General features: G+C 40.4%; 1 protein-coding gene across 1 annotated transcript in view; it reads left to right on the top strand.

Annotated features, from left to right (window-relative positions):
• RGS22 (regulator of G protein signaling 22) overlaps positions 1-22,199 on the top strand; it is a 151,095-nt gene that overhangs the window by 123,856 nt on the left and 5,040 nt on the right. Inside the window, exons 18-24 of the mRNA XM_077493099.1 lie at positions 905-1,067; positions 4,266-4,424; positions 6,553-6,621; positions 8,680-8,841; positions 12,922-13,101; positions 16,409-16,567; positions 20,874-20,990. Of these exons, the coding sequence (XP_077349225.1) occupies positions 905-1,067; positions 4,266-4,424; positions 6,553-6,621; positions 8,680-8,841; positions 12,922-13,101; positions 16,409-16,567; positions 20,874-20,990 (1,009 nt within the window). The remainder of the gene's footprint in view (positions 1-904; positions 1,068-4,265; positions 4,425-6,552; positions 6,622-8,679; positions 8,842-12,921; positions 13,102-16,408; positions 16,568-20,873; positions 20,991-22,199) is intronic.

Raw genomic sequence — 22,199 nt, 5'->3', positions numbered from 1 at the left:
TGTCTTACAATGTACAGTATTTGTAAGCAGGGGCATAGGTACCATGATCACAACAGGCTTGGGTCAATTTCAGCCTCTCCCACACTCTACTTCTTCACATTATAATCTGAAGAAATGTGAGTGAAATCTGTCTTATGTTTTATATAAATAAATCTTTTAAAACAGTAAATCACTATTATAAGCTTTATTACCTTGCATGTGGGCGATGTGAGTGGATACCAATGGTAAATTAATAAGGATGGAGCATACCCTGAAGGAAAATCTAAAGAGGCTAAGCAGAGGATTGATTGTAATCTAAAGGTGTAGCTATTAAACCTATAAATAAGGTGAGGGCACAACTGGTGACGGTGACACAAGGATATATATATATATATATATATATATATATATATATATATATATATATGCACAGAGGTGGATTAGAGTGAACAAATTTACCTTCATTCATCTAGTGATATCACAGATCACCAAATGGACTGTTTTTTATTTTTTTACGATCATTCTCTTTTGTTGTTTTTTTGCACGATTGTTCTCTTTTGAACGATTGATTGGAATTTATAAGGACACTGTGTGCAATAAGGAGTACATTGCACTTTATTGCTAGTTTTAAGGCATATAATTTCTTTTGTGTAGTATCAGGAAATGTACTGCATTTTGAACTTTTTTGTATATATAATTTTTATTTCTGCCACCCTAGAATTATTATTTGTAATTTTTTTTCTAATGAAATATATAAATTGACTACTAAAATGTAAACATCTTTTCATGTGCTTTTTGCATAACAGTATCAAACCTTAAAGTAAAAGTATCTTTTTGCACCTACTGGGAAGAAGAAACAGAGCCCTTGAGTTATCCTGTCAATTTGCTTTGTGTTTTCATGGGGCTCTTCTCATTACTTTTTCAGCATGGATCTAATGTGCTGGCTTGATCTCGAGCAGCTCAGAAGAATGCCTCACAAAGATAAAGAAACAAGGCAAGAAAAATCAAAGGATATAAAGAATAAATACCTTAATAAAAAATATTTCTTTGGTCCAAACAGTCCGGCTACGAGAGACCAACAAGAACAGGTATAAGATGAGCAAGCAATTCTATTCTATTTTATGCTGCAGTCTTTGTTTATTGATTGGAAAAAAAGAAAAGTATTGAGGATTTTAGTTCTGTAATTGCTGTATTAAATAAAGAAAATGATCAGCAGTCACTATAAGAGGAGTGCTTTGCCGCACCTCCTTATTGCATCTCAGCGTCTGATTCTTGTGTATTGGAAGATGCCCCAGGTTCCTGGCAGGGAGGACTGGGTGAAGCTGGTGTCTTGGTTAATGGAACCTGAGGAGTGGATGGCACAATGCAATGACAACTATGATACGTTTTACTCCATCTGGATCAAATGGAATCACTATAGCTCTGGCGTATCTGAGGCGTGACCATTTTGGTCTGACTGTTCTTGTATCCCTTTCTGTGGGCACTTTCTGGAATCCATGTATATAGTTTTGGTAGGCCCCTTTAGTCTATTGCTAACAAATACAGTGCCTTGCGAAAGTATTCGGCCCCCATGAACTTTTCAACCTTTTGCCACATTTCAGGCTTCAAACATAAAGATATAAAATTTTAATTTTTTGTGAAGAATCACCAACAAGTGGGACACAATTGTGAAGTGGAACGAAATCTATTGGATTTTTGAAACTTTTTTAACTAATAAAAAAATGAAAAGTGGGGCGTGCAAAATTATTCGGCCCCTTTGTGTTAATACTTTGTAGAGCCACCTTTTGCTGCAATTACAGCTGCAAGTCACTTGAGGTATGTCTCTTATCAGTTTTGCACATCGAGAGACTAAAATTCTTGCCCATTCTTCCTTGCAAAACAGCTTGAGCTCAGTGAGGTTGAATGGAGAGCGTTTGTGAACAGCAGTTTTCAGCTCTTTCCACAGATTCTCGATTGGATTCAGGTCTGGACTTTGACTTGGCCATTCTAACACCTGGATACGTTTATTTGTGAACCATTCCTTTGTAGATTTTGCTGTATGTTTGGGATCATTGTCTTGTTGGAAGATAAATCTCCGTCCCAGTTTCAGGTCTTTTGCAGACTCCAACAGGTTTTCATCCAGAATGGTCCTGTATTTGGCTGCATCCATCTGCCCCTCAATTTTAATCATCTTCCCTGTCCCTGCTGAAGAAAAGCAGGCCCAAACCATGATGCTGCCACCACCATGTTTGACAGTGGGGATGGTGTGTTGAGGGTGATGAGCTGTGTTGCTTTTACGCCAAACATATTGTTTTGCATTGTGGGCAAAAAGTTTGATTTTGGTTTCATCTGACCAGAGCACCTTCTTCCACATGTTTGGTGTGTCTCCCAGGTGGCTTGTGGCAAACTTTAGACGAGACTTTTTATGGATATCTTTGAGAAATGGCTTTCTTCTTGCCACTCTTCCATAAAGGCCAGATTTGTGCAGTGTACGACTGATTGTTGTCCTATGGACAGACTCTCCCACCTCAGCTGTAGTTCTCTGCAGTTCATCCAGAGTGATCATGGGCCTCTTGGCTGCATCTCTGATCAGTCTTCTCCTTGTCTGAGCTGAAAGTTTAGAGGGACGGCCAGGTCTTGGTAGATTTGCAGTGGTCTGATACTCCTTCCAATTCAAAATGATCGCTTGCACAGTGTTCCTTGGGATGTTTAAAGCTTGGGAAATCTTTTTGTATCCAAATCCAGCTTTAAACTTCTCCACAACAGTATTACGGACCTGCCTGGTGTGTTCCTTGGTCTTCATGATGCTCTCTGCGCTTTCAACAGAACCCTGAGACTATCACAGAGCAGGTGCATTTATACAGAGACTTGATTACACACAGGTGGATTCTATTTATCACCATCAGTCATTTAGGACAACATTGGATCATTCAGAGATCCTCGCTGAACTTCTGGAGTGAGTTTGCTGCACTGAAAGTAAAGGGGCCGAATAATTTTGCACGCACCACTTTTCAGTTTTTTATTTGCTAAAAAAGTTTAAATTATCCAATAGATTTTGTTCCACTTCACAATTGTGTCCCACTTGTTGGTGATTCTTCACAAAAAATTAAAATTTTATATCTTTATGTTTGAAGCCTGAAATGTGGCAAAAGGTTGAAAAGTTCAAGGGGGCCGAATACTTTCGCAAGGCACTGTAACTTAAGATTGTATCTGCAACTGTATCTCTTTCCTGACCAGACTGGATCTGTGTCCTGGTATTTTTATTTTACAGTGTGTTTTTTATGACCCATTTGTTTTTCCATTTCCATTTATGTTATTTCTTTTGTATTCATGCCATCCTTGGGTACACTAACAACAGATTACATTGCGATGATGAGTAAATTTATTATTAGGTTGTGGTAGTTTTTGAAGAAATTTAATAGTTTAAAAAGGTCTAATTCTAGTGTCTGTTATACTGTATATATCCAGGTCAAAATAGGGAGAGACTACATTGTACGCTCTCAAATAATCAGGCCAATTGCCTGTACCAAATCTCCTGAAGTATTATAGGGCAGCCTAATTGACTCAACTGACACAAATGTATTCCACTACATACAAATCAAACTAGATAACTATTGAATCACAAGCAAGTGCCACTTACCCCACAGACCTCCTTATGTGGTTGCCATCAATGCAGCGTTAAGCAATCTAATGCCCCACCCTTTCCCACTCATTGCATTTATGGACTTCCCATTATTAGAGGGTGACTATGTTCGTTCTCCATGGTCCCACTGTGTGTAGGAGCAGAGCCACCCTGTCTTTCTCACTCCCAAGATGTTCTAGGGACCATAGACTATGGGATTTATAGTGTGCATGTGCATGGCTCATTCCAAGCAAAGAGAAGTGAAGGGGGAAACGAGGAGGTATGTGAGCTCATGGAGGACATTACAAGGAGACAGAGAAACACATTAAGAAACAATTTGATAAAAAATAGATTACAGGGCCATTAAGTAGTTAATACATATGGATTATTTGTGCGGAAAAAGGACATCATTTAGTGTCACCTTTAAGATTTCACTAGATTTACAGTATATAAAGCCTAGAGTAACGTAATAATTAATTTATAAATCTAATTCCATTTTTCTAAATCACAGACATTACTGTTCAAAGAGAATTACCGTAGCAAAAAGTAGACTTGTTTAGGGTGTAAACATCAAAAAAAAATTGTATATGTTTTTTTAGGCAAGATGTATGTTCTTCCATTTTTGAACACTTTGACCTAAAACAAAAAATGACATAGTAACACATTGACTCATCCTTTTCTGCAGGTTATGAATCTGGCAGGGGGCTGGGGGAAAATTCTTCATGATCGCCTATCCTCTGCTGTCCTTGTTGAAATACAGAAATATGTCCGGATGAGGATAGAGAAGAAATGGCTTCCTATGTTCCTGTCAACAGAAGAATACAGGGAACGCCGGAAGATGCAAGTAAGAATCACACTTTGTTTAATGCAATTTATTTTCACAGTAGGCTGTTCAGGATGGTACGGACAGCAAGGGAAGCTTACTGGTAAAAAGGCAGGAGGTCACAGCATAGGGCATAGTCACTGTTATAAATAGTGTCTGTAAAAACAAAATATATACAAACATTAGGTGGTGCTGCACATAATAACCCCAATTCAAAAATGCAACTAAATACAAATGACCAAATATCACAAATAACTCAAAATAACATAGTCAGAAAAAATATATCCACGTAAGTATGGGCTATAAATCACCAATAGTGTCCATCACTCTTCAATAATATATCAATCTTCATGCAGTACTCATGATAACCACTCCCACAGTGTAGATTGAATAAACTCACCAAAAATTAATGCCTCACATCATAGATGATTGACCTATAACACTCTAATGATGAAAATTGGTTTCCAGCTTTTCCAGGATCCTCCTGCTTCAGGCAGTCATATTTTCTTATAGGTTCTCCATCTAATAATCCCTCATAAAAAAAAGAGGCTCACAATGGTTCAGTGCCGTAACCATACCATACCATACCGTACAGTACCATAACCACGTGGTGGCCCTATGAGGAAGTCCATATGGACAAAATGCATCAGTGCTTTACCACATGCAGGACCAGAAGTGATGCAAGCACGCTAGCCTGGAAATTACGTGATGTTGGTTAGTGGAACTACGAGGGGGTGAGACGCCATGTACCTGACAAATGGGAAGCGGTCACACTGACAGTTGATGGTCTGTTTAAAGACGATGTTTTATAGAACCTTTTTGAGCGTTTTTTATGGATTTTAATCAGATTAGTTGTGGTTATGGAAAATACAAAGAAAGAGAGAAAGAGACAGAGCGCATGAATGCTCCTGAGACCTAAGGAAGGATGCTACACCCTCCGAAACATGTTGTCATAGCGACCATTAGCTTCATTCTTCCGCTGTTCCAGCTCGTGCATCAGGTGCCTGTGGAGTCCAGTTGGGTTCTCTCATCTCCGGAGGATTTCTGCTGTAAGTGGGTGGCTCACGTGCAGCTTGTCGGTGGCTGTACATCATCCTATTGGGACTACTCATCTCCGCTCGCTCCGAATCCTGCCTGGAGCCCTGTGTGCCAGAGCTACATCACAGCACAACCATAGACACTTCTGTTTTAAGACCATATGAGTGTTTAGTGTTTCTTTAGTACTTTGTATCTCTAATTAGTAAATGGTGTTGCACTAGGGGCTTGTGCGCTCTGTCTCTTTCTTTGTATTTCGCAGCTGTCAGTTTTTCACTGCTGGTGGATGGAGCAGCATAGCACCGTGCACACCACACCAAGTTAACCCTTTCCTTGGTAATCTAAAGCAATTTGAAAGACTATTTTAACCCCATAAGACCATATCCATTTTTGGTTGAACTTTTACTATTTATTTTTTGCTTTTATTTTAAAGACTTCTCGGACTTTAGCACTAGCATGCTTTTTTTGTTTTATGTAGTTATGGTTATGGTTATGGTACTGCGCTATTATGAGCCTTTTTTTTAGGGGCTATCATTGGATGGAGAGTGTATAAGGAGAAATGACTGCCTGAAGCGGGAGCGGCAATTCTCATAATTCGAATGTTGTATGCTGATCATCTGTAATCAAAGCTTATTCTTTGTAATAGAACTTGTTAGTTTTGGGGCACCTTGGAATTAAATGCTGTTCTTTTGAACTAAGAGGTGACAGTAGAGTTGGTTTGGAATCCTCCACAGATTCTCCTACATCAGTTAGGAGACATCCCAGAAGACATTGGTAGGCTTATATCTCCTTGGTGGTTTGAGAATACCTTTAAATCCCTCTGCAACATCTAGAGGTCACAGCACAGCAAAGATACATTTGCACTGACCTGCTCAAAGTGTTTACCCTGTGTCCTTTACAGCAGTAAGAAGCATGAAGGTGGATGAATGGGTATTTCTTCTTTAAGAGTTGGCAATCTCTGGCCTATCTTCCCTATTATTGTGGGACCCAGAAATACCATGTTGTCCATTGTTGTATTAGTGCGATAGATTGTGTGGTAGCTAAAATATTGTAATTTTTAACAACCGTATATGAAATATTGAATATTTACACAGTGTATTTGATTTGTCTCCAGTCACAGATGAAGGATGTGGCAGAGGATGTTATATCCCAAACAAACAAGAAGAAACTGGGAGTATGGAAGGTAGATTATTTGAATTGACATTATTCAGTATTATTTCATAAAGCTATTATTTGGAAATCTTCTGCTGTGAAATACAGACATTGCCATGACTAGACAACATTGTCAACATTGTCAAATAATCATTTAAGTGGGAGGGATTCAGTATGTAAGAAATTTGTTTTCTCCAATTATGTTTTTGCCCGTCAATAAAACAGACATTTTTTGATACTATACAAACATTAAGACTGGGTTCAGCGGTAGGAAGGAGAAGGGGCCGAACATGACCTAGATAGCCATGGATTCTGCGGTGATCTTTCAACGGAAGTGGGAGCAAATACCTTTATTAGATGAGTATCTGATCCTCCCTCCCCCCTGAAAAGTGGCAAATGTGATACCGGAGGGGGGGGGGGGAACTAGATAAGTGGAAGTTCAATTTTTGGGTGGAACGCCACTTTAAGCTTTTTGGGAATCTGTCTATTCCTTGATACATCTTATCTTCTAGGCTTACCACTCCAAACTTTTTTAAAACGTGCCACAAAACTGTTATATCACACAATCATTGCAGCTAGATAGATAACTGATAAATGAGAAAAAAATAAATGAGAAAAAACTGAACTACCCAATCTCCCAGAACTAAGTGCTAGAATTAGAGATGTTAAACCCATAGAGAACCTTACTGCACATCTAAAGCAGTACTCAAACTACGGCCCTCCAGCTGTTGAGAAACTGCACATCCCATGAGGCATTGTAAAACTCTGACATTCACAGACATGACTAGGCATGATGGGAATTGTAGTTCCTGAACAACTGGAGGGCCATAGTTTGAAGACCCATGATCTAAAGGTTTTGGCAGTGTGCCCGGCATGCGCACCCAGATGGATATGTTGAAGAGCTCTCCTTCTAAACTTTCCCTTTGGTTCAAGATTTTGAGGACAACTTTGTGCTAGACAACCTTGCTGTGGAAAAAACACCTGCTTTCCCTAAGTCTAGGGCCTTTTAAGAATTCTAGTTGAGGCCCCCTACCAGGCATATGAAATAGTGTCTGTTTTCTTATTGCATCGGGACTGCATCATCCAAATGAGTCAAGCTATGCGCCTTACCTTAGGACTTAGGTAGTTCTATGTGCCTTACCTTATTGATGTACTCGCTGCTCTGAATAACACTGCTTTGATATATTTATTGTATGCTGTAAGAAATTCAGCTTTTGTGTTTTCTTACACTTTATTGTACTGTAGAAAACATCAATAAAAAGTAAGTTATGTAAAACAAAATAGAAATTAATTGAGATAACCCACATAGTATTGTCTGTATGGTCCACTGTCTGTATAGTGAAAGAATGATGGATATAGTGTCAGCTAAAAGAAGAATCATGTGAGTATCTGTTTTATTTCTAAGTATCTCATAAAATGGTCATCAATGGTATGATCTTCTGATGTGATGAGATGTAACCTAGAATCATTTGGAGACTGCATTAAAAAAAAAAAAAAATAAGGAAAAATAAGCATGCTAGTAAAACAAAAGTTATTTTAGCCGCGCGTGTGACAAGATTGTATGTTTTGTGGTTAGGGCCAAAAAATTGCAGTGTTTTTGACATTGCGGCAACAATTACCATTGGATTCCTTATGTCTCCAACCTATATGGTCACTTTAAAAATAAAAGCTGTTACTGGTTGAAAATGTTTGTTGTTGATCATTGACAGTAAAAAAAAACTAAGAAAAACTGTAGCATGACATTATGTAATAAAAGCAATGTTTTCTAAAGTCCTATTGAAGTACTTACCCTCACAGAAGGGGCATAGTATAGGGTTTATTATTGGTCGGTATTGTCCGATGGGAGAACATACATTTTTTAGTATCAGTTACAACTAGCAGAGAAGTATGGTAAACTATTTATTTGGGCTTGCATGGGTACCAGTGGGTGTTTCTGACAGGGCAATTTCCTACATAAGTGGATGCTGGCAGTGTAGATAGATGAGTCATGTGGTCATTTATATACTACATGTCGGATATTGCAAAGATTGTGATAGTGGTACACGAGAGAGCAAAGTCTGGTAAACAAAGAATTTTTTTTTCCTTACAGCACCTAGACAGTAAATGGATATCTTCCTCCAAAGATATTATCGCTTTCCGAAAAGCTTTACTGAACCCCATCACTGCAAGCCAGTTCCAGCGTTTCATATCTCTTAAGGGAGATTTCTTTGAAAATGGACTACTGTTTTGGCAAGAAGTGCAAAAGTATAAGGTATGTCTGTTAACTGTAAAGTGAGCAAAACATTTATATTTCTAAAGACTTGACTTCATCATTGTATATTGTAAAAAAACATGCTTATGTGTATTTTTATCTACATAAAAATGTGTGTAAAAATCAGAAGTACCTAGATCTGTTAACCAGTCCCCAGTGCATTGATTATTATTATTATTTATTATTATTATTATTATTATTATACAGGAATTACCGTATTTATCAGCATATAACACGCGCTGGCATATAATATGCACCCCACGTTTAGGAGGGCATTTTAAGTAAAAAAACGTACATTTAAATGCCCATCAATTCAGCCTTATCAGTGTCCATCTGCAGCCTTGTCCCTTATTGCAGTCTTGTCCAGTGTCCATCTGCAGCCTTGCCCAGTGCCTTTGCAGCCTTCCCAGTCTCTGTGCAGCATTGCCCAGCCGCTGATTATTTAAAATTGGCGCCGATCTCCGCTGACTGTGAGCGGAGATGAGCGAGCGCCACCGACATACAGAAAGCCGAGTGTATTGCGAGAGGAGCTGAGTCTAGCTGAATACACTTGGCTTTCTGTATGTCGGCGGCGCTCGCTCATATTTGCTCACAGTCAGCGGAGATCGGCGGGGATCGGCGTATAACATGCACCCACGATTTTCCCCTGATTTTAAGGGGAAAAAAGGGTGTGTTATACTCCGATAAATACGGTATATAGTGCCAACAGTTTGCTCAGTGCTTTACAATATAAAGGGAGACAATACAGTTACAATACAATAAAATACAAGGGGGGAGAGGTAATATAAGCTTACAATCTAATAGATAGTAAAATAGGTAATAGCTGTAGGAGATGGGGGATGGAAGAATTAAAAGTTAGGTGAAGGTGGGATAGGCTTCCCTGCAGAGATGAGTTTTCAGGGATCGCCTAAAAGTGGCCAGAGTGCTGGACAGATTGAGATAGAGAATACCAGAGAATGGGAGAGGCTCTGGAGCAGTCCTGGAGATGAGCATGGAAGGAAGAGACAAGAGAGCTAGAGGTCTTGGGAGGAGTGGAGAGGACCTTTTGGGTGATATTTTGAGACAAGATTGGTGATGTAGCTCCAGGCAGAGTTGTGACTGGCTTTGTATGTTGTTTTGCGTATTGATGCTCAGGTTGTGCACCAGTACAGATAAATGCTGAACTGTGTCTCAGTATGCCAACAGACACATGCGCACAAGCATAACTGTCCTCAGACACACCCGTTGTCAGAAAAATAAGACTATTAGATGGGTGTTGACACTGAGGTCTTTCATTCATATTCAGAAGACCAAAGAATACATTTTCCTCTGATCTTGCTGAAATCTTCCAGATTGGGCAACAACTATCTTATAGACAACAGTGCCTTGCGGCCTCTGCAAGAGCCCTGTGTACTGTATATACTGGATTAAAACTTGAGTCAAATGTAGTATGGTTTCAGATTTGCGAGACACTTTAACTCACGTTTAGGTAGCTTTCATTTGATTTTCGGTTTCCAAAGAGATTGCTTCAAGCTGTTTCTGAGTTGCTTTTGAATTTAGAATAACTTCTGTTGTGAGGTTAGGAAGCTGAAATGCAAACAAAAGCACTTAGATATTTTACTCAAACCACTGCCTGCTTACTTGTGACTGAGACACTAATGATGGGTCACAGGCTCCTTAAGTTTTTATGAAAAAATTCAATTTTACAGCTGCAGTATTAAACGTTTCTTGCCAATTTGAATAACTTAGCAACAAGAAATTAAATACTTGTGTAGCACTGACCCCCGAAGGAGCTGCTGGTTTTGTTGGGCTTACCGTTACCTTCTTGACCTTGCCTCCGGGGGTTTCCCGTGGTAGATGGCCCAACGAATTGCAGAAACTGACACTGGATCCTCCTTTTGGGATATTTATTGAAAAGATAACACAGTTTCTTAATGAAGGTTAGAGGGTTAGGAAGAAAGTTCAGGTACTTTTGGAACTGCAAAAATAGGAAGTCTCTCACTATAGAAATCCAGTGGATTTTTACAACCACCGGATAGACCTCCTCTCACTAGGCCTAGCAGCCGGTAGGGTGTTAAGTAAAGCAAAAGTCTCTGCCACAGACTTGAATGTAGAACACTTGAGCAAAAGTCTCTGCCACAGACTTGAATGTAGAACACTTGAGCAAAAGTCTCTGCCACAGACTTGAATGTAGAACACTTGAGCAAAAGTCTCTGCCACAGACTTGAATGTAACCGAGGGACGTAGATACATTTAAAGAACTATGATATGGTACCAGTATCTCTTAGCTGGTCCGGCGATACCGTATCAGTATAGATCCACAAAGTGTCCTTCAACTGAGCCTCCAGGCTCCTCCTGAGAAACCAGCCTTATGCATGGCCTTCTCTCGAAGAATCCTCCCCTGGATGCTTCTCCAGTTGCTGGGCCTCTCCTTAAATGAAACAGCACTGGACCAACTTTGAATCATTATGGCCTCATATCCATTCAGGCCTGTCCTCGCAGTTACTTCGCCTCGGGCTATCCAGCCCCGAGACTCAGAATTTCATGGATCCGCACCCCAGACCAGGAGGGCCATGGGGGTTGGTCTGGAGGACCAGTACCAAACATACAGGAAACTCTTCTGGACCGGAACTCCCAAAAAACTTACCTTAGATACTACCTCCCAGAATGCACAGCAGGACAAACACTCCCACTGGGCTGGTTCCGAGACAAGGATGGTACTCAATACACCCAGCTAGACTGCGTTCTACCACTTGCCGGCGGTGACAGCGACACCTACAGCCAAGGAGAACCCAGTGCAATCCAGCTAGACTGGCACTGAAACCATAATTTGGCAAAATTAGCCCTAAAACCCAACTGTGGTTTTAGGAATATTAATTTTTAAATCAAATAGCGCATGCTCTTCAGGAGCCGGAGCTACACTTGTTAACTACAGTATGTCATTATTTGCAACCCTCTACTTTTACTGTGTTGCAAATTAGACATTTGTCGCATCCCAAAGATTTTTTATCAGGTTTAATATTTGATACAAGCTCTAGAAATCTTCTTATATGTCAGTTATCTTTTTTCCAAGCAGAATTATGGATCACATGTTCCTTCCAAGGCTAGGTTTGAAGTTCCTTAAAACTTGTTTCATACAACTTCCTTAGTAGGTATAGATCACATTAACACTTTATTTGATATGGAGGGGAATTTCACTGGTTTTGTTGACTCTGGTTAACATTTGTGATGCAAAGAAAACATTTTAATTTAGAAGTAATTGAAAAATATCTTATGCTTTGCTTTTAGTTCGACAAAACCCAGCTCTATAAAGTTATTTTATAAAACATTTTCTTTAGAAGGTGAAGGGTCTCATTTGCAGAATTTAACAGGCACCTCCCCCAAAACTAAACATTGCATAATGGGGAAGTCCTAACAGACCATAACTGAGGAAAGTGGGACTAGGGGACGTATATGTGCCACAATAACAGATGTTGAAAAACCAAAGGATAAATAAAAGAAATACAATTTTTTTATATACATTAAAATCCACTAAAACATTAATTCAACTACCCTCTAATTGAATAAGAGAGGTTATGTAAGTCTTTCATGATATACAGGAAGACAAATAGATCAATGCATTTCGCTTGGCATTAGACTTCCTCAGGATCCAAATTCTTGTTTCCAATGTGTCACGTTGTAGCTGACAAAAAATTATAAGGGTACAACACCAAAAGCTTAAACAGCTTTTAATCCGAAAATTACATACATATATAAATCAAATTATCAAACGAAACAAAGACACATATAAATCCCCCTGTCCCACTGTCCGTAATGTTGGGACTTTCCTATTATGCAACATATTTTATAAAACAGACCTACAACAGTTTTGATGTCTACTCTGTCATTGTGTCCCCCACTGCTCTGGCTCTGCCGCTTCTGGTGAAAAGCCTCTGACAAATGCTATAAGAATCAGAACTAAGGGTACGAATCTTGAAACTAGGAGACTAATATATTTACTTTTTAGCTTCACTTTTTATATTCATTATTAGGTTTAATAAAATAACTTTATTATCTTAAAGTATGCCTCTACATCATCAATGTCTGGTCCCTGTCTTCTAGGAACTTTGTCATTCCCATTGTGATGATGCTACCATCCAAAACAAGATCACAGCTATCATCAACTGTTTTATCAATTCATCCATTCCTCCAGCACTGCAGATAGACATTCCTCCAGAGCAAGCAGAAAAGATTTTAGAACGACGTAGGGATTTGGGGCCTTATGTGTTTCGGGAAGCACAGGTCAGTTAAGAAAAAATGACTTACTAATTCTTATTTGTTACATTTTGACTTTAAAATGTATCTAAACCCTGACAATGAATGTCTTATTCACTCCTATTTGGTTAGTCAGACTCCATTCATGCTATTGCGTTTTTTGATGCTTTTTGCAGTATTGCATTGCATTTTTTAACATGGGTTCCTATGGAACACGTTCACATCAATGCATTTTTGTGCCTCTGCATTTTTGGAAAGGGTCAGGGACATTTTAAAATGTAGGACGTTGCTTTTTTGTATTCTTTGGTTTAATAGACTTTGATAGAGAAGCTGCAGAAAAGCATGTAGTGCGTTTTTACCTCAATTTACGTTTTGCATTTTTTTAAATGTGGGCAACAGCAAATCTCCCCCCCCCCCCCAAAAAAAAGAGCAAAACGCAAATGGAGGCAAAATTGCGGTAAAATCGCTGTAAAAAATTACAGAAAGCACAGCAAAAGGCACTGCAGAAATGCTCAAAAGCAACATGCATAGATGTGAATCGCACATATGGCCCCTATGGCCCCTTTCACATGATAGCTCCGCAAAGATTCGCCTGTCAGTTTTCAGGTGGTTCTGAGTGGGGCACCCATTGACTTGTATGGCAGGCAGATGTCAGCAGAGATGTGTCCGCTGACACCCGCCTGCCATCCGATCCGGCAAGATCCACTAAAAACACATGGATGGAGATATGTTCTCCATCCAGCGGATCGGATGGGATTGTATGAAAACAGGCATGCTGTCTGTCTTCATCTGATCTTCCCATAGAGAACAGAGGGGCTCTGACAGGTCCGTCCCTGCACAGTGAGCAGAGACAGACTTGTCATCCACCTGCTCAGCAGGGATCAACGGAGTCATCTCCTGCTGGGCTAGCAGAGTCCTCTGAGTGGATCCACCCCGTGTGAAAGGGGCCTTAGGCTGCATTCACACTACAGTGTTTTGAATCGTGGGCAGATTTGCCGTGAATCTGCCCGCTGATGTGTGTATGACAAATTGTGGAACTGGCATTTGAAATGCCATTCATTTGAATGACACCTCAAATCGCGGTGTGGGTCTGCCACAATTGTCGCGCAATAAAACGCGCTGCAATCGCGGTCATCTGCATCTCTAGAAGCATGTCACCCAAAAGAAGCCCCAGAACTTTTTTTGGGCAACCAGCTTCCAGTGATGCAGATTGCCGCCATTGCAGCACGTTTTATTGCACAACAATTTAGGTGTCATTCAAATGAATGGCATTTCAAATGCCAGTTCCACGATTTGTCATTAACACATCAGTGATTTCAAATCACGGGCAGATTTGCGGCAAATCTGCCCACGATTCAAATCACTGTAGTGTGAATGTAGCCTAAAATATACAATTCAGAGCATTTTGTTATATCCATTTGATAATTGCAAAAAATACCTGTTTATCCTTCCACAAATCCAGTGTTGTCCCATGTCCTGTGCACTCTGCAATGTTATCTAAAAAAAACTTTTACTAGTCCTGCCCAGTTCTACCTTGCAAGGGACTGGGGGAAAATTCTTTGTGGTCCTCTTATTTTCTGCTGTCCTAGTTGAAATACAAAAACATGTCCAGATGTCCATATGTCCTATCCTTTGCTGTCCTTGTTTAAATACGGGAATATGTTCAGATGATGATGGGGAAGAAATGGCTTCCTATGTTTCAATCAACATAGGAAAATCTATACAAGTGTGCAAGCTTTGCCAATTGAGTCTATTGCATTTGACATTTCTACTCAATAAAATCAGACTATTGGAAAGGAATACCTGGGGCTGCTCCAAGCATGCCCCTGGCATAGGAAAGGATTAGGACTATCACGGTACCCAGGGATAAGGTAAAGGTTATCATAAAATTAACAGTTTATGAAGAAAAGGACATGATTGAAAAATAATTGTACATAAATTAATAGACAGTTAATTACAACTGTGCATAGTGGTTCCAAAGGAACAGATAAACCCCATTGGTAATGTGGGGAGCTGAGATGTATGTCTTGACGGGATCCTCTACATGTTTCGCAGCTACAGTCATCAATCATTCCCATCTATAAGGTAATTACAATCTCATAGTTACATAATCACAAATAGTTTTTAATAATATTTAACAACGGAGGAAGAAAATCAAAAATATGTAATAACAAACATAATATTAATATTGGAGTTCCTATTCATTCGTGTGTTGCTTACCAATGGGGACCAGTGGAGCACAGAGCAGCACCTGTTGAGGCACCTGAAGGTAATCCCCCCACAGCGGACATGGAAGACACTTCCCGCTTCATTTGGGAAACGCTCTCCCCTCTTACCAGGGTGACGGCAACTCCAGGTCGCCTCCCCATATGGTTACATGCTTGCACGGGTTTCACGTATGCACAGTGTGGAGAGAGGTGCTGCTCTGTGCTCCACTGGTCCCCCATTGGTAAGCAACACATGAATGAACAGGAACTCCAATATTAATATTATTTGATTTTCTTCCTCTAAATTATATGTTATTAAATATTATTAAAAACTTTTTGTAATTATGTAACTATGAGATTGTACTTACCTTATAGATGGGAATGATAAATGGGGTTTATCCCTTCCTTTGGAACCACTTGTATTTACTATTCACAGTTGCAATTAACTGTCTATCAATTTATGTACAATTGATTTAATCGTGTCCTTTTCTTAATAAATTGTTAATTTTATGATAACCTTTGCCCTATCCCTGGATATCGTGATAGTCCTAATCCTTTCCGATGTCAGGGGCATGCTTGGAGCAGCCCCAGGTCCTTTCCAATAATCTATTACAAAGGATGATGGTACCCGCCCCTACCCTTATGCCCTGTGCACACGGTCGGATTTCAACGGAAAATCCGATCGTGTGTGGGCTCCATTTGACTTTTTCCGTCAGAATTTCCAACGCACAAAGTTTGAGAGCAGGATCTAAAATTTTCCGACAACAAAATCTAATCGTGTGTAGACATTTCCGACGGACAAAGTGTCACGCATGCTCAGAATAAATTATGAGACAAAAGCTATTGGCTACTGCCCTCTTTATAGTCCCGTCGTATGTCACCGCTTTTTGAACGATCGGATTTTCCGACAACTTTGTGTGACCGTGTGTATGCAACACAAGTTTCGGCCAAAATCCGGTGGAAAAAAATCAGATGGATTTTGTGGTTGGAATGTCCGACCGTGTGTATGGGGCATTAGACCTAATTGATGGAGGCAATCCCTTCTATCCTCAATAAAATCAGAGCTATATAGCAACTTAGGCCTGCTGGACCCAAATATTTAGTTCTGTGTGTATTTTTCCACCTAGATGACAATCTTCAGCATCATGTTCAAGTTTTGGCCTGATTTCTGTAAATTCCGGAACCAACTGACTGATGAGAAGATTGTACCTCTGCTGGAGAGAAAGAAGGCAAAGAAAGTACAACAAATGAAACAAAAGATGAGAGAAGAAGAGATGCTCGCCAAGGTAAGAGGATCAATAAAACTTTCCTGTGAGCCTAAAACGTAGTGGAAAGATTCAGCTCTTTCATGACCAGAGGTATTCGATTTTCAGATCAATTAAAAGAAACTTGACAACAAGACTGACTAATTTGCATACTTAAATATATTTTGTAATTTATTTTTTAACATGTAAGCTTTTATTTTGTATAGTGTTTTAAGAAAAGTGTTCAGTGTGTATTGTCAGTTGTATCTGACAATTACAGTATTAAACACTATGTCCTTATCAACATCAAGGGCATTGCTAGGACTGTGAAACACTTGGGACACTCTGGGGCACAATGAGGAAAGTAACTCAAATACACATAAATCTCAAGCCAAAGATCAACAGTAAAAGCAGTGGTTAGGACTATGTAAGTGCACAGCACATCTTGCAGAGTAGGGATGAGTGAATACCAAACATTATGGGGCGTTTGCAGCAAATGGGGAGATCACAGTGCATTGATGTCTGATGATTGGCCAAAGCATGCATCTGACCTGCAATCGCAGCACACTCTGCTGTGAGAGCCATGATTGGCCAAAGGCAGGGTGCCTTTAGCCAATCATAGCTCAGGGGGCTAAGTCCATGCCCCACACTATATAAGGCTGCTTACACGGCAGCCGTATATAGTGTAATGATTGAGAGAACGTTAGCTAGAGGCAGGTTAGTTAGTGGCGTGCAGGCAGTTTAGCGCATGTGTGTGTATATATATATATATATATATATATATATATATATATTTGCAATAAAAAGTATGTGAACCCTTTTGGAATGATATGGTTTTCTGCACAAATTGGTCATAAAATGTGATCTGATCTTCATCTAAGTCACAACAATAGACAATCACAATCTGCTTAAAGAGGAAGTAAACCCTTTCAAACAACTTTGACCTACAGGTAAGCCTAGATTAAGGCTTACCTGTAGGTCCAAGCAATATCTCCTAAACCTATATGGTTTAGGAGATATTTGCCCGAAAATGGGCACCGCTGTCTACGGCGCATGCGCCGTAGACAGCGGCGCGCAGGCGCACTAAATGCGGCAAGTCCAAGAATGGATTTGCCTAATTTGTCTACTCCCGTGCGCATGCGCGGGAGTGACGTCATCGCGGCTTCGCCGAATGGCAGCAGCGTAGCTGCGAGACGCGACTCCCGTGCGCATGCGCGGGAGTGACGTCATCGCGGCTTCGCCGCTGTCATTCGTCGGAGCTGCGAGACGCCACCAGCAAGATGGATGCGGCGGACTACAGGGGACAGCGGCGACTTCGCTGGCTCCTGTGTCAGGTAAGTGACACATAATGAGCTACTATGCGATGCATAGTAGTCCATTATGCTTTACCTTTGCAGGGAAAAAAAGAGGAAGTAAACCCATCAGGGTTTACTTCCTCTTTAAACTAATAACACAAATAATGAAATGTTACCATGTTTTTATTGAACACACCATGTAAACATTCACAGTGCAGGTGGAAAAAGTATGTGAACCCCATACACTAATGAAATCTCCAAGAGCTAGTTGGAGTGAGGTGTTAGCCAACTGGAGTCCAATCAATGAGATGAAATTAGAGGTGTTGGTTACAGCTGCCCTGCCCTATAAAAAACACACACCAGTTCTGGGTTTGCTTTTCACAAGTAGCATTGCCTGATGTGAATGATGCCTCGCACAAAAGAGCTATCATAAGACCTATGATTAAGAATTGTTGACTTTCATAAAGCTGGAAAGGATTATAAAAGTATCTCTTAAAGCCTTGCTGTTCATCAGTCCATGGTAAGACAATATATGGGAGAGGTGACCCAATTTCACTGTGTGTATTAGCACCTTCAGCCTGCTTTTTGCAAAGACAGGCACGCTGATTGCACACCTTTGGGTTGGGTTCATATTCCCCTCAGGAAGTGAGCTCAAAGCTTGTACTTGGAGACAGCTTCACCCTGCAGGCAGGAGGCCTCGTCTCGGAGTCAGGAGGGTTTCAGGTGGAGACGGCTCCATGAGAGAGACAGGAGGTCTTTAGGAGTCTAAGGCTGCAGGTGGCAGTCTTAGCGTGCATGTCTGCATGAGGCATACGTGGCTCGCGACCGAGCAGCGCAAAGCTGACCAAATAAGCTCCAGGAGGGAGTTTGATTAAGTAACAGTGAGTGAGCCAGGAGGCTGAAGTTTGTGTTATACAGTGATGGTGGAACCCTCCATGAGGGAAGATTAATGTTTGTGTAAACTTTTCATTTCTTTTGAATAAAGTTGGGCTGCCATGCCCTTAAAAATAACGTCTGGACTGACCGGTGTTCCTGAAATCGCATACACCACTTGGGTATAATCACCCCAGATCTTTACAATATGCAGTATATACACAGTGCAGCAATGTACAGTATATAAGATAGTGTATTGAAGTGGTTAAGGGCAACCCTATGACAGAATAAGAAGAAAAAAATGCCGCCCCCCAGTCCATACCAGGTCCTTTGGGTCTGATGTAGAGTTTAAGGGGAACTCCACGCCAAAAATGTAAGAAAAAACAAAAAAGCGTGGAGCCCCCCCCCAAAATCCATACCAGACCCTTATCCGAGCACCCGCCCCCTCCTGAACCTTACCAGAACACTTGCCCTCAACATGGGGAGGGTGCTTCATACCCAAAACCCTTGCCCAGTGGTTGTGGGGGTCTGCGGGTGGGGGGGATTAATAGAATCTGGAAGCCACCTTTAACAGGGGAGCCACCAGATCCCGGCCCCCTATGTGAATGGGTATGGCCCACCCATTCACCCAAAAAAGTGTCAACGCAAAAACCACAGACAGTTATTGACAAATCCTTTATTAAAAAAGAAAGTGTCCCGAAATGTCCATCCATCACTTCTGACATCATGTGCTGCCAGAGGGGGCGGGGTCATCCATTTACATTAGCGAGTGGACCTGCCCTTGTCTTTATAACAGCTGTCACAGCCAAGAGACAGCAGAAAAGTTTTTTCATTTTTTTTTCTATTTTTGGGGTCCGGGGTGCAAAGTTTCTCGCTGATCAGATCCTCATTACAGCATCATGTGCTTTCTTGGGATCTGAATCTAATCCTCTCTGCCCTGCAGAAACTACCCTTCAAAGCACTGGAAAACTTGCCTTGGATGATTTCTCCTGCAAAGTGGCCCTATTGCCGGCTATCACATCCGTCAGATGCGTCCCAGAGTTGGTGACCCTCTCGCAAGAAGTCCTTCCTAATCCTTCGCAGGGACAAAGTGGTCCTATGCAAAGTCCCTCCTTTCTCACCAAAGTGGGCCTTCTACCTTAATGAAGATATTTCCTACCTTCCTTGTGCCCTGCTCCCAGGCATCCCAAGGAAATTGCTCCCCATTGTTTGGATGAATTCAGGGCTGTCAGAATTGGAAAGCCATAGCTTCTACACAGACAATTAACTCTGTTTTTGTCCTGCCTCAAGTTCAGAAAAAGACACCCTGCTTCCAAGTGCACTATATGGATAAGACAGCTCTTTGTGAGAGCCTATACTCTAAAGGACATGGGACCTCCATTACCTTTTGCATGCTTACTCCACCAGATGTATGGGGGTTTCATGGGAATTCTGTAATCGGGCATCTTTTTTTTTAGGCTGCCACCTGGTCTTCAGTTCACACATTCTTTAATACCAGGTGAATGTACAGGCTTCTGGAGATGCTTTAGCTGCTTTAGCTTTTAGCTACAAGGTTATTTCAGTGTCACCTTGAGTTGGTCTTGAACCTCTTTCTGTTTTGTTGGGCCTGTTGGCAAAGTTCTGTTTGCCTTGGTGTTGGACATCCTTCTGATTCATCGCTTGGGGATGTCCCACAGTCTTTGAAAATCTAGTCTGTGTCCTGTACTGTACAATTAAGATAAAATGCATTTTGACTTGCCTGTAAATTTTATATCATGGAATACAGTGCAGGACACAGGACACCCTTACCCCTGTTTCTCTGTTACTGTGCATTGCTTGCTAAAAAACAGAAGTCTTACGGAGTGGGGTAGGGTTATGAGGGTACACTTCTACACTGGTTGTGTCCAAAAGCTTTGCCAGTGTCCAATCACCTGAAGGTAGCAGCCTATAACCCACAGTCTTTGAATATCCAGCCTGTGTCTTGTAATGTACTCCATGATATTGAGCATCAGACACTTCTCTTCACATCTCTTGAACATTTGTGTAAAAGCTGTTTATTGTTCATCCACTCTATCCCTGCAGTGATGGGGGTCAAAATATTCTCAGATTTAGATGAAGCTTAGATGAAATTGATAAATTGAGGACAAGTGTTCTGCATCATCATTCTTCTCTGACAACAGAATTTCTCTGTATATTTACAGCAGGCACAAGAAGAAACAAAAAGGAAAGGAACTCTCTCTGACATCTATGGTGATAATGAAAGTTCTTATAGCGAGGAACTCTTTACTGGTCGTGAAGGTTATGGACGCAACCGAAATGTAAGTTGCTCATTTAAATACTCAATTTTGGTTAAGCTTACACAAATGTTGATCGTGGTTTGACCTGCAGCATCAGTAAAATAGGTGAATGATTGGCAACTCCATATAGACTCATGTGCTTTCACCTTATTAAACCAATTCTACCTACTGGGTAAAATAAAATTCAAATTTAGGAATATTTGTCTTGCATCTACCTTGGCTCCACCATAAACATACAAACATATAAAAGTAACGGCAGAAAAAAAGATAGAGTAGTCTGCCCATTTTTTTTTTTAAGAGGATGTTGGTGGGACTCAAGTGCTTAAAATGGGACTGAGAGATAAACTCTATTTAGAATATTTATTGAATCTCCGCCCATTGTCATACATTATTCAATTGGTCAATAAGAACTCTATTTCTGCATAGTCAGCCAAGATAGTATTTGAGATATTTGCCCTGTGGTGTAAACCCATGCACCTTTAAACAAACAGGATGAACTTTTATAGTATTGCTTATAAACCATTATTAATGGTATAGTAATCAGGGCTGGAATTCTGCCTTAACCTCCCTGGCGATATGTCTATTTCAGATTTTTGGTGCTGAAAGCAGTACAATTATTTTGCATGGAAATTTGGCTAGTAGACATCCCGGGTATGATAAAGTTTGAAAAATTAAATCATAAATTATAATATAAGAAATAACTATAAATAATTATACCAAATAATAATAATAAAAATTATTCTATAATGTAATCAAATCAAAAACACTGAAATTTGCTCAGTTGCAGAATTGTCGCTGTCATTACTTTTCAGTATTTGATGACGGATCTCCCCACAAACCACTATCGCTCAATTCTGCTAATGATTGTAATTTATTATCGCTGTTTTCTAGCTGGTCTAAAACCACTTTTGATGTAAAGGGACAGTTTTGGTTGCTATGAACAATCTCCAGTTTCCAGTTTTTATAATATAAAATTGCATGCAGGACACTGGAGAACCCATTAGGGACAAAGGGGATGTAAAATAATTACATACAGCAATGTAATCTGTAAGATTACATTATACTGTATGTAATGTATGTATTTTACTTTTTGAATTTGGTGCCGTTCTCCGTCCTCGTGCGTCGCAACGTTCGCAGGGAACGGAGCCCAGCGATGTGATGAATCGATCGGAGGATGAGCCAGGGGACAAGGTAAGCATATTCATCCTGGATACTGAATTTTCAACCCGA

Source organism: Lithobates pipiens, unplaced genomic scaffold, assembly GCF_037356315.1.
Source record: "Lithobates pipiens isolate NorthernLeopardFrog02 unplaced genomic scaffold, aLitPip1_a1.2 Scaffold_19, whole genome shotgun sequence".
NCBI lineage: Eukaryota > Metazoa > Chordata > Amphibia > Anura > Ranidae > Lithobates > Lithobates pipiens.
This window is presented reverse-complemented; position numbering and strand designations above follow the sequence as displayed.